General features: G+C 41.8%; 1 protein-coding gene across 1 annotated transcript; it reads left to right on the top strand.

Annotated features, from left to right (window-relative positions):
* Positions 1–10678: 10678 nt before the first annotated feature.
* Positions 10679–11708, top strand: LOC139377420 (chemokine (C-C motif) ligand 20a, duplicate 3). The gene is made up of 4 exons (XM_071120448.1): positions 10679–10814; positions 10948–11062; positions 11236–11313; positions 11414–11708. The coding sequence occupies exons 1-4, from the start codon at positions 10727–10729 to the stop codon at positions 11448–11450; spliced, it is 318 nt and encodes a 105-aa protein (XP_070976549.1). The 5' UTR covers positions 10679–10726; the 3' UTR covers positions 11451–11708.
* The last annotated feature ends 1366 nt before the right edge of the window (positions 11709–13074 follow it).

The following is a 13074-nucleotide window of genomic DNA, read 5'->3' as shown; positions in this document are numbered from 1 at the left end:
CTTAACAGTGGACAGACAGACACCGTAACTGGGAAAGAGACGTGTGTCATGTCTGTCATCACCCAACAGATTATGTTTGTGTAGATGCCATCACGTTCAGGCTGCAGTCCTTCTGGTCCTTGGGAAGAAAAAAGAGTGTTTGGTCATTTACAACATCATATACAATTCAAAAATGTTTGTGTTACTGTTTAATAAAATGGAAAAGTGTTGCTACTGTGATCAATAAAATAAAAAACAAAGTTAATCTTACTTATGTGCTAAATGTCGTCCTGTACCCACTTGCTGTCGGGGTCAGCACAGACATGTCTGTCCTTCACAGTGGTAGACCTTTATAAAAGAGAGGAGGGGTGGATTTAGAAACGTTACATCAGATTCAACAATCAATCCAATAATGTCACTTAAACATAAAAAAATAAAAAAAACTCAATGTACTGAAACTGTTTAAAGACAAATAATATATGCTTACATCACAGCATTGATGTCGCAGATCCCAGTCTCATTCTGCACTCTTTCAGCTTTTGTCACAGGGATAGCTTTCTCTGTGTATTCTGACAGACAGCATCACAGATATTTAGACGTATTAGTAGAAAAGACAACGTAAAAATAGATTGTCATTTTCAAAGTAAAAATAAAAAATAAAGCATAGCTCAAAACAGAAGCAATGCACAACCTTTTCTCTACTAGAATATGACTAAACCCACAATAAATGACCGTTCATGTCCTACTTACTACTTTCACACAGAGTCATCAGTGCCACCAGCAGCACATGCAGAGTAGAGAGAGTCACCAGAAGCTTTGCCATCTTGTCAGGTTCAGAGTTCTAGGCAGGCAGTAAAGGTGGATAGATACATGTAACTCTAGTGTCTGAATAAGATACAAAGATAATCTGATACAATGATCTGGCATTGTAATGTAGTTTAAATACACAGTTGGAAATATGCTGCCTTTTCTGGACCGCAGACTCAGTGGTTGAAGAACAAGGTGGAAAGTTCTCAGATGGGAAGAATGGCAGGCCGCATTGTTGGTAACTTGATACAAAACCCCCTTCCACTCTGTCTGCATCAATAATTAATAGCAACTATATGTTGATGCGTGTCAGATCAAATTTAAGGAATAAGTTATTCTTGTACTAGATGATTACATAATGTTAGGATTGTGTTACATAATGTGATGTACAGTTACCTTAAAATGAGCTGGAGTGTTCAATTCATACAGAAAAAGTGTTGATCATTGTGATTAGTAAGCCTGTGTGAGTCACTTCTCCATGATGGGCAGTCCTATTTAAGCACCTGTCATTTTCATTTAGGGAGAGAAAGAAACAGAGACAAGTCAGCATGCTGCTGGATTTTGTTTGAAGGACGCTATTTGATCCAGTTAATTATTTTTGTAAATACTTGTACATTTCGCTGGCTATTATCTTCACCTTTGCTAATAAAAATCCCTCACCCTGGGCAGAAAGTCAGCTCTACCTTGTTGCCTTCTGCCTTCTCACTGTTAAAATCCAACCGCGTGATAAACCTCACACATGGATTACGGGCAACATCCGCACTGAGCTGAAGGCTAGAGCTGCCGCTTGCAAGGAGTGGGAAACTAATCCGGAAGTTTATAATAAATCCCACTACGCCGTTGACAAACCATCAAACAAGCAAAGGATCAATACAGGACCAAGATCGAATCCAACTACACGGGCTCTGTTGCTCGTCGGATGTGGCAGGGCTTGCAAACTATCATGGATTACAAAGGGAAACACAGCTGCGAGCTGTCTGGTAACGCAAGCCTACCAGACGAGCTAAATACCTTTTCTATGATCGCTTTGAGACTAGCAACACTGAACCACGCATGAGAGCACCAGTTGTTTTAGACGACTGTGCGATCACACTCTCTGTAGCCGATGTGAGTAAGACCTTTAAACAGATAAACATTCCCAAGGCCAGCATTCCAGAGTCGCCTCTTCACTGTTGACATTGAGACTGGTGTTTTGCGGGTACTATTTAATGAAGCTACCAGTTGAGGACTTGTGAGGCATCTGTTTCTCAAACTAGACACTCTAATGTACTTGTCCTCTTGCTCAGTTGTGCACCGGTGCCTCCCACTCCTCTTTCTATTCTGGTTAGCGCCAGTTTGCGCTGTTCTGTGAAGGGAGTAGTACACAGCGTTGTAAGAGATCTTCAGTTTCTTGGTAATTTCTTGCATGGAATAGCCTTAATTTCTCAGAACAAGAATAGACTGATGATTTTCAGAAGAAAGTCCTTTGTTTCTAGCCATTTTGAGCCTGTAATCGACCCACAAATGCTGATGCTCCAGATACTCAACTAATCAAAAAAAGGCCAGTTATATTGCTTCTTTAATCAGAACACTAGTTTTCAGCTGGGCTAGCAATTAGCCTTTTAAAATTATAAACTTGATAGCTAACACAACGTGCCATTGGAACACAGGAGTGATGGTTGCTGATAATGGGCCTCTGTACGCCTATGTAGATATTCCATTAAAAATCAGCCATTTCCAGCTACAATAGTCATTTGCAACATTGAGATTGTCTACACTGTATTTCTGATCAATTTGATGTTATTTTAATGGACAAAAATGTGCTTTCCTTTCAAAAACAAGGGACATTTATAAGTGACCCCAAACTTTTGAACGGTAGTGTAAGTATTCTTCTATCTTAACCTTGTTTAAGGTTAAGTTGTATGTAACAACAGCTTAACTGCAGTTTTCACATTGTACCTACCATTGTAATAACCATGCAAATACATGTTTGTAGTGCTAAAGCAACACCAACATTGGAAATGTTTCAGTATTCATATGAACATGATAAAATGTCCCAATTAAAGCATTGCGTGACATATGCATGGGTAAAAAGGTTGTGGTTGTCACAGGGACAGCTATGATGCAACAAATGAAGAAGAACTCAAAACCACTTCATAATGACCTATTTAGTTGTCACAGCATCACTTCTATGTGTTCCTCTGACCTAGAAAATAACCATATTATACCTCAAGACAACCTACATGCAACAGCCCACATCCATGCAAGTTACACACACACACACAGACATTACTATTAGATTGAACAGATAAGATATTACTTTTCTTTGTCTTTCAGTGTATTGTATTTCAATGCTGTGTAGATTTACAGCACTACCCAAACAAAGTTACACATTACATTTTCCCTCATAACTCCCCAATCCTCCACAGGCTCTAGGAGGGATCCTATAGTGTGGACAATTATTGTTTTTTGTATTTGTTTATTTTTGTAAATGTTTTATCTCTTTTTCTCCCCAGTTTCGTGGCATCCAATTGGTAGTTACAGTCTTGTCCCATCGCTGCAACTCCCCTACTCAAACCAGGATCTCTAGAAGCACAGCTAGCAGTGCGCCACTCGGGAGGCGGTAGTGTGGAATTTGGACCATACATCAGAACTCTGAGGTCATTATGTAATATTGTCTATGTAAACAGTTGAATAGCTGTCATACCTTTTGTAAGCTTATAGTTTTTGATCATCTTCAGTGCAACACTCAACCTGAATTCCTAGTTTTCTTACGGGTTCTGTGGTGCTATTATGGTTTATTTGGTTTACCGCCTCAGACCATGACGGACCCTCCACCTCCAAATCAATTCCGCTCCACGATAAATGTGAATGTGACCATCGCCCCTAGTGAGACAAAACCACGACTCATCAGTGAAGAGCACTTTTTGCCAGTCCTGTCTGGTCCAGAGACGGTGGGTTTGTGCCCATAGGCGATGTAGTTGCTGGTGATGTCTGGTGAGGACCTACAACAGGCCTACAAGCCCTCAGTCCAGCATCTCTCAGCTTATTGTGGACAGTCTGAGCACTGATGGAGGGATTGTGCCTCGTCTGGTGTAAGTCGGCCAGTTGTTGTTGCCATCCTGTACCTGTCCCGCAGGTGTTATGTTCTAATGTACCGATCCTGTGCACGTGGTCTGCCAGAGCGAGGATGATCAGCTGTCCGTCCTGTCTCCCTGTAGCGCTGCCTTAGGCGTCTCACAGTACGGAAATTGCAATTGCAGACCTCATGCCTCCTTGCAGCATGCATCTTTCTTTTGGTGTTTTTCAGAGTCAGTTGAATGGCCTCTTTAGTGTCCTAAGTTTTCATAACTGTGACCTTAATTGCCTACCGTCTGTAAGCTGTTAGTGTCTTAACGAGGTGCATGTTCATTAATTGTTCATGGTTCATTGAACAAGCATGGGAATCAGTGTTAAATAAACCCCTTACAATGAAGATCTGTGACGTTATTTAGATTTTTACGAATTATCTTTGAAAGACAGGGTCCTGAAAAAGAGACGTTTCTTTTTTTGCTAAGTTTATTTTCTGATCAATATCACAATCTCAAATTTGCCATTCACCACTTCATAGGCCACAAACAGCGGCAATCCCTTGGTATGACTGTATAGCCTTACAGAACACTTACTCACTGGGGTAGATGAACTGAAACATCTGATAAATGTGTATACACACATTTAGAAAAAATAAGATGCTATCTATAACCTTAAATGGTTCTTCGGCTGTCCCCATAGGAGATCCCTTTGAAGAAACCTTTTTGGTTCCAGAACACAAATCTCTGCAAAGGTGTGAATTTGAGACCAAAGTGTTGTTCTGTTTGAATATAGGCCTTGATTTGGTTATGAGGGCAAAAGTGCTGTGACACTTTTTTGTTGTTGTAAGACTTTGTAATTGTTTTTATGAACAATACAAAACATACACATACAAACGACACCATCATACAAACATCAACTACATCACATCTGCCCAGACCCACTAGCACACATCCCCATATCCAATGCTCACGTCACTTTACACCACATGGCCTCAAACTGCACCATTTTGTTTTTCACGGTAGCCCACGCACTTACATTTTTTAAATAATAAAGCATTTTACCTTACCATTGCGTTACTAATGGAGGATTGGTTAATTTCCTGTTTTTAAGTATACGTTTATTTAAGATGATTGACATGAGAAGTATCGTCCAAGCCATGGGGTATCTCACTGTTCCATCATATGCCATGTCTTGAAATATGCTGATAGACGGATTAAAAGTAAACTTTCTATCTGTCACGTCTGCACCCCCTCGTCTGGCGCTCATCATTACGCACACCTGTCACCATCGTTACACGTATCAGCCCTTCATGGGACTCACCTGGACTCTATTACTTTATTGATTACCTCCCCTATATCTGTCACTTCCTCAGTTTCTTCCCTGTTTCTGCATTGATGTCATTACGTTTTCCCCTGTCCAGACGCTGTCCTTGTTTGTCTATTGTCTGTTATCCATTAAATGTGCACTCCCTATACTTGCTTCTCGTCTCCCAGCATTGGTCCCTACACTAACTCCACCCATTTCTTTTGGATTTTCTAACATTCCCAGAAGGCATGGATTAGTCGAGAAGAACTACTGAATATAAGATCAGCGTCAACTCACCATCAGTACGACCAAGAATATGTTTTTCGCGACGCGGATCCTGTGTTCTGCCTTACAAACAGGACAACGGAGTGGATCCCATGCAGCGACCCAAAAAAACGACTCCGAAAAAGAGGGAAACGAGGCGGTCTTCTGGTCAGACTCCGGAGACGGTCACACCGTGCACCACTCCCTAGCATTCTTCTTGCCAATGTCCAGTCTCTTGACAACAAGGTTGATGAAATCCGAGCAAGGGTAGCATTCCAGAGGGACATCAGAGACTGTAACGTTCTTTGCTTCACGGAAACATGGCTCACTGGAGAGACGCTATCCGAGGCGGTGCAGCCAACGGGTTTCTCCACGCATCGCGCCGACAGAAACAAACATCTTTCTGGTAAGAAGAGGGGCGGGGGCGTATGCCTTATGGCTAACGTGACATGGTGTGATGAAAGAAACATACAGGAACTTTATTTGACTCTTTGCAAACTGGAAACCATTTATCCGGAGGCTGCATTCATTGTAGCTGGGGATTTTAACAAGGCTAATCTGAAAACAAGACTCCCTAAATTTTATCAGCATATCGATTGCGCAACCAGGGGTGGAAAGACCTTGGATCATTGTTACTCTAACTTCCGCGACGCATATAAGGCCCTGCCCCGCCCCCCTTTCGGAAAAGCTGACCACGACTCCATTTTGTTGATCCCTGCCTACAGACAGAAACTAAAACAAGAGGCTCCCACGCTGAGGTCTGTCCAACGCTGGTCCGACCAAGCTGACTCCACACTCCAAGACTGCTTCCATCACGTGGACTGGGATATGTTTCGTATTGCGTCAGATAACAATATTGACGAATACGCTGATTCGGTGTGCGAGTTCATTAGAACGTGCGTTGAAGATGTCGTTCCCATAGCAACGATTAAAACATTCCCTAACCAGAAACCGTGGATTGATGGCAGCATTCGCGTGAAACTGAAAGCGCGAACCACTGCTTTTAATCAGGGCAAGGTGTCTTGTAACATGACCGAATACAAACAGTGCAGCTATTCCCTCCGCAAGGCTATCAAACAAGCTAAGCGTCAGTACAGAGACAAAGTAGAATCTCAATTCAACGGCTCAGACACAAGAGGCATGTGGCAGGGTCTACAGTCAATCACGGACTACAGGAAGAAATCCAGCCCAGTCACGGACCAGGATGTCTTGCTCCCAGGCAGACTAAATAACTTTTTTGCCCGCTTTGAGGACAATACAGTGCCACTGACACGGCCTGCAACGAAAACATGCGGTCTCTCCTTCACTGCAGCCGAGGTGAGTAAGACATTTAACGTGTTAACCCTCGCAAGGCTGCAGGCCCAGACGGCATCCCCAGCCGCGCCCTCAGAGCATGCGCAGACCAGCTGGCCGGTGTGTTTACGGACATATTCAATCAATCCCTATACCAGTCTGCTGTTCCCACATGCTTCAAGAGGGCCACCATTGTTCCTGTTCCCAAGAAAGCTAAGGTAACTGAGCTAAACGACTACCGCCCCGTAGCACTCACTTCCGTCATCATGAAGTGCTTTGAGAGACTAGTCAAGGACCATATCACCTCCACCCTACCTGACACCCTAGACCCACTCCAATTTGCTTACCGCCCAAATAGGTCCACAGACGATGCAATCTCAACCACACTGCACACTGCGCTAACCCATCTGGACAAGAGGAATACCTATGTGAGAATGCTGTTCATTGACTACAGCTCGGCATTCAACACCATAGTACCCTCCAAGCTCGTCATCAAGCTCGAGACCCTGGGTCTCGACCCCGCCCTGTGCAACTGGGTACTGGACTTCCTGACGGGCCGCCCCCAGGTGGTGAGGGTAGGCAACAACATCTCCTCCCCGCTGATCCTCAACACTGGGGCCCCACAAGGGTGCGTTCTGAGCCCTCTCCTGTACTCCCTGTTCACCCACGACTGCGTGGCCACGCACGCCTCCAACTCAATCATCAAGTTTGCGGACGACACAACAGTGGTAGGCTTGATTACCAACAACGACGAGACGGCCTACAGGGAGGAGGTGAGGGCCCTCGGAGTGTGGTGTCAGGAAAATAACCTCACACTCAACGTCAACAAAACTAAGGAGATGATTGTGGACTTCAGGAAACAGCAGAGGGAACACCCCCCTATCCACATCGATGGAACATATCCTTATGTACATATTCTTTATCCCCTTACACTGTGTATAAGACAGTAGTTTTGGAATTGTTAGTTAGATTACTTGTTGGTTATTACTGCATTGTCGGAACTAGAAGCACAAGCATTTCGCTACACTCGCATTAACATCTGCTAACCATGTGTATCTGACAAATAAAATTTGATTTGATTTGATTTGATTTGATTTATTGAGTCATTATTAGTTTTACACTTCAGACATGACTCTGCCGTTGTGCTGTAGAATTTGCGAATTGTGTCTTTTGTATAATAAATTCTATACATACATTTATGCTGTATTAAACATACAGTGCCTTGCGAAAGTATTCGGCCCCCTTGAACTTTGCGACCTTTTGCCACATTTCAGGCTTCAAACATAAAGATATAAAACTGTACTTTTTTGTGAAGAATCAACAACAAGTGGGACACAATCATGAAGTGGAACGACATTTATTGGATATTTCAAACTTTTATAACAAATCAAAAACTGAAAAATTGGGCGTTCAAAATTATTCAGCCCCCGCCACCTTTTGCTGCGATTACAGCTGTAAGTCGCTTGGGGTATGTCTCTATCAGTTTTGCACATCGAGAGACTGACATTTTTTCCCATTCCTCCTTGCAAACAGCTCGAGCTCAGTGAGGTTGGATGGAGAGCATTTGTGAACAGCAGTTTTCAGTTCTTTCCACAGATTCTCGATTGGATTCAAGTCTGGACTTTGACTTGGCCATTCTAACACCTGGATATGTTTATTTTTGAACCATTCCATTGTAGATTTTGCTTTATGTTTTGGATCATTGTCTTGTTGGAAGACAAATCTCCGTCCCAGTCTCAGGTCTTTTGCAGACTCCATCAGGTTTTCTTCCAGAATGGTCCTGTATTTGGCTCCATCCATCTTCCCATCAATTTTAACCATCTTCCCTGTCCCTGCTGAAGAAAAGCAGGCCCAAACCATGATGCTGCCACCACCATGTTTGACAGTGGGGATGGTGTGTTCAGGGTGATGAGCTGTGTTGCTTTTACGCCAAACATAACGTTTTGCATTGTTGCCAAAAAGTTCAATTTTGGTTTCATCTGACCAGAGCACCTTCTTCCACATGTTTGGTGTGTCTCCCAGGTGGCTTGTGGCAAACTTTAAACAACACTTTTTATGGATATCTTTAAGAAATGGCTTTCTTCTTGCCACTCTTCCATAAAGGCCAGATTTGTGCAATATACGACTGATTGTTGTCCTATGGACAGAGTCTCCCACCTCAGCTGTAGATCTCTGCAGTTCATCCAGCGTGATCATGGGCCTCTTGGCTGCATCTCTGATCAGTCTTCTCCTTGTATGAGCTGAAAGTTTAGAGGGACGGCCAAGTCTTGGTAGATTTGCAGTGGTCTGATACTCCTTCCATTTCAATATTATCGCTTGCACAGTGCTCCTTGGGATGTTTAAAGCTTGGGAAATCTTTTTGTATCCAAATCCGGCTTTAAACTTCTTCACAACAGTATCTCGGACCTGCCTGGTGTGTTCCTTGTTCTTCATGATGCTCTTTGCGCTTTTAACGGACCTCTGAGACTATCACAGTGCAGGTGCATTTACAGTTACATACATACATACAGTTTTATATCTTTATGTTTGAAGCCTGAAATGTGGCAAAAGGTCGCAAACTTCAAGGGGGCCGAATACTTTCGCAAGGCACTGTACATTTTCCTTAACTATAATCTCGTTAGTTATGTTCCAACATTCTCTCCATCTTGTGTCAATATTAGTTATTTTCAAGTCTTGAATCCAATTGTTTATATTTTTTTCTAAGAGTCAGTTGGATAAACTGAATGCATAAGTTTTGTATAGCTTACCTATCATATGAATATCCCTTTCTGACTCAAATAGAATTCCCTCAAGATCTTATGTTGAAATTTTGGGATTTTTTCAAGTCAAAATTAGATTTAATTTGCATCTATTTGACAATTTCTACAATGGCCAATCTGAAATTGCTTTTTAAAGCTGTCATGGAAATAAATGTATTTCCATTTATCATTTCTATGCCTATAGTTTTCCATGTGGCCCAATTTAACTGTGAATTCTGAAAAGCTATTCAATGATTATTCCATAAGGTTGTGTTTTTAGGGAGTGATATTGGTTCTTGTAAAAAATAAAAATGTCTCCACGTATTCTGAAAATAATTTTAGCAAAGGGGGCATTGAGTTTCCAATATTGGTCAGGTATATCAGGAGATAATCTCTAAATAAGTTTAGTTTATATTCCCTTTTACCAATACTGATACTTTGGTTTGGGTGCTGTCTAATTCTTTCTGCAAGCGGTTCAATTGCCAGTGCAAACAGGAGGGGGGTTAGGGGACTTCCCTGTCTTGTGTCCCTTTCTAAAGCAATTTTATCAGATAATGTATTATTTGTGTATATTTTAGCTTTAGGACATGTATATCATGTTTTAATAAAATGTATTATTTCAGCTGGAAAGTTGAAAGCTTCCAAAGTTATTTAAACTTTATTTAACTGTTCTTAAGTCAGTTAAGAACAAATTATTATTTACAATGACGGCCTACCCCGGCCAAACCCTAACGACGCTGGGCCAATTGTGCGCCGCCCTATGGGACTCCCAATTACAGGCAGTTGTGATACAGCCTGGAATCAAACCAGGGTCTGTAGTGATGCCTCTAGCACTGAGATGCAGTGCCTTAGACCGCTGCACCACTCAATAGTCTATACTGTAAAAAATAAAATTGACACTTGGAAATATGTTTGGCAAGCTCATAAAGGATCATGGGATAGAGTATCAACTCATTGTACTTTGTAGTATATTTTAACCATCTAAGGATAAATGTTTGAATAAACAAATAAAAGTTGTGTTAAAGCATCCCTTGTTGTCCCTCTGTTGAGTAATGTTGTTCCTTTTTTTGATCAATGTGGGATAGTGATGGGGAAATTCTTTCGTGGGACGTTGCCATTAAGGGGTGGGTAAGAACGCCCATTTCACCTCTCAAAGCAGAAGTTTCCCCCTGCAGAAGGAGTATATATGTAGAGAGTAGGACCTCACACAGCCACTGAAGCTTTCTCTTTGAAGACAAGACAGCATCTCAACTCAGCTCATCACTAACCACAGCATCACAGAAGAAGAAATGGCCCAGATGAGAGCCCCTGTGATTGTACTGCTGGTGCTACTGGCTTTGGGACTCTTTGCTACGGAAACTTCTGCAGCTAAACGACGTAAATATTCTGCTGTGAAAGTTTAGTCTGTGTGTAATTACTGAAAAACAGAAATAAACAACTGGACAAATAGGGTAATATTTTGTGTTTCTCAACATTCCTCGTAAATCCTTTATTTGTTCCTTTTTGACAGCACGTCGTAGGAGAGGATGCTGTGAGAGTTATACTCTTCGTAAAACACCTTTCGCAGTTATCGAAGGCTATACCATACAGACCATATCAGAAACCTGCCGTATCTTTGCCATCATGTGAGTATCTTTGGAGTATCTGATTGCATTGTATGGCAAGTAATAAAGCCAGAAGAATGCCATTATAGATACTATAAATAGCCTACTATACTGTAGTTTTAGCAATCAAACAATTATATGATGCTGTACGTGTAAAAACAAAGAGTTGAATATGAACTTTATGTCTCTTCCAGGTTCCACACTGAAAAGGGTAATGATGTGTGTGCAGACCCTGACCAGAACTGGGTGATAGAGCACGTCATCCGACTGGGGTATGAATCATTCTCATGAACAGAGAACTGTAAGACTAAAAGTGTGGTTGTAGACAATACAAATGAATGATATCCATTTGACATTTTAAATCTGTTTTAGGACCAAAGCGTCTCACATCAAGACCTCACAGGCCTAATCCAATGATGTCATCACAACTCAGGATATAAAGGAATAGTACGCAGTCAAAAACTGAACTCAACACCTACTATTAATCTTTCCTCTCAGCACCAAGAACCAAATCAATGACAAGGGTGTCACAAGACCCAGCTACCCGTTTCTTCTTAGTTCTATATTTTCTGGGGTGATTTTATGTCAATATATTTTGTAAATATGAAGGATATTGTTATAATATAATACTTTTTTTGTTGTTGTTGATCTCATTGTAAGAGCATCAGAAAATTCAGACTTTGTATGTTTTTATTCATTAACTTTGGTTGCTTCTGTTACATTTTTTCATCTATAATAAATGTCTTATATTTTACTAAGAATACTTCTGTTTTCATCTTGTGTCTGGTGGAAGGAAGAGGAAGCACAGTGACAGATAACGACAGATAAAGCAGATAGAGAAGATATTGTGTCGTCCTAGTTACTGTGTGAAGTGCACTACACCATGAGAGTTCACCAGTGGATGGATCACTTATAGTGCTTCTCATAAAGATAGTCCTTGTATGTGAGAACAGAAAGACTCAAAACACCATGATGGTGTAGTGAAACCATGAAAAGTAGTGCGTCCTTACCTGAGATCTGGTGTTTGGAGGGTGTTTGAATGTAACCCCAGTGTAAGTGTTATAATACACTGAATGTATTTCGAAACAGAATAGAAGTACTCTGAAACACTGACAGCGGTCCATCAATCTGAACGTTGGTGTGTTCTTCAGTGTAAGTGTTATAATACACTGAATGTATTTCGAAACAGAATGGAAGTACTCTGAAACACTGACAGCGGTCCATCAATCTGAACGTTGGTGTGTTCTTGTTAGGACTGTGAAAACCGTTGTTGGTGTTTTAGTGCATGTAAAAGGCATCATCAAAACACAAAAAGTATGTTTCCGCAGTCTCTCATACAATCAAATGGTTATAAATTGCAAAGGATTTATAGCGTAAATATTGATTGACGATGATTTTTAAGAAAACATTTTAAGTAATTGTGGCGTACAGCAGGTCAGCCACCAGGGGAAGACTCATCGAGGCCTGGTGACAGACGGAGTCTACATCACGAGGCGATGGCTCCCTCTACTGGACATGCCAGGTCTCGATGGGCTCTCCGGCCTGGACTAATTTGGGCTGATTGAGGTTAGTGTGTAAACAAGGGGCTGATCGCTCACCAGCTGGACGAGTCCCATAAAGCTGCCGGTAGGGCAGCACACGGGAGAGGGGACTGGGGGAAGAGAGTTTACTCCTGTATAGTCAGTCGTGTGCAGTCCCAGGGATAACGGAAGGAGTTCAGTATTGTTCCCCACAGGATACAGCAAGACCCGGAGCCCAGAAGACGGTATCCCAGAGAAGGTCTCCTGGGGGAAACCTATCTTTTCTTTTTGTTTGTTACTTAAATAAACACCCCTGAAACCAAGCTAACCCAACTCTGTCTGTGTCTGATCTGTGTAAACGTCTTGACCAAACCCCCTGGTCTGCCTTAAGTGCATTTCCGCTCATTTCCGGTCACAACTTGCAGACTTGTTTACGTGTTGCTGTGCGTTTTGTTGCCAACCTTACTTTGCTACCTGACAACTTTATGTTTTTTTCTTTTTAATTACCGTTTA

Source organism: Oncorhynchus clarkii, chromosome 20 (genome assembly GCF_045791955.1).
Source record: "Oncorhynchus clarkii lewisi isolate Uvic-CL-2024 chromosome 20, UVic_Ocla_1.0, whole genome shotgun sequence".
In the NCBI taxonomy this organism is placed as follows: Eukaryota; Metazoa; Chordata; class Actinopteri; order Salmoniformes; family Salmonidae; genus Oncorhynchus; species Oncorhynchus clarkii.
Note: the sequence above shows the minus strand (reverse complement) of the source record. Positions and strands in the feature narration are given on the sequence as shown.

Coding starts and splice junctions, on each gene's coding strand:
- LOC139377420 (XM_071120448.1), top strand. CDS start 10,727: ATGGCCCAGATGAGAGCCCCTGTGATTGTACTGCTGGTGCTACTGGCT. Junction 11,063..11,235: donor TGCCGTATCTTTGCCATCAT/GTGAGTATCTTT, acceptor TGTCTCTTCCAG/GTTCCACACTGAAAAGGGTA. Junction 11,314..11,413: donor GAGCACGTCATCCGACTGGG/GTATGAATCATT, acceptor AATCTGTTTTAG/GACCAAAGCGTCTCACATCA.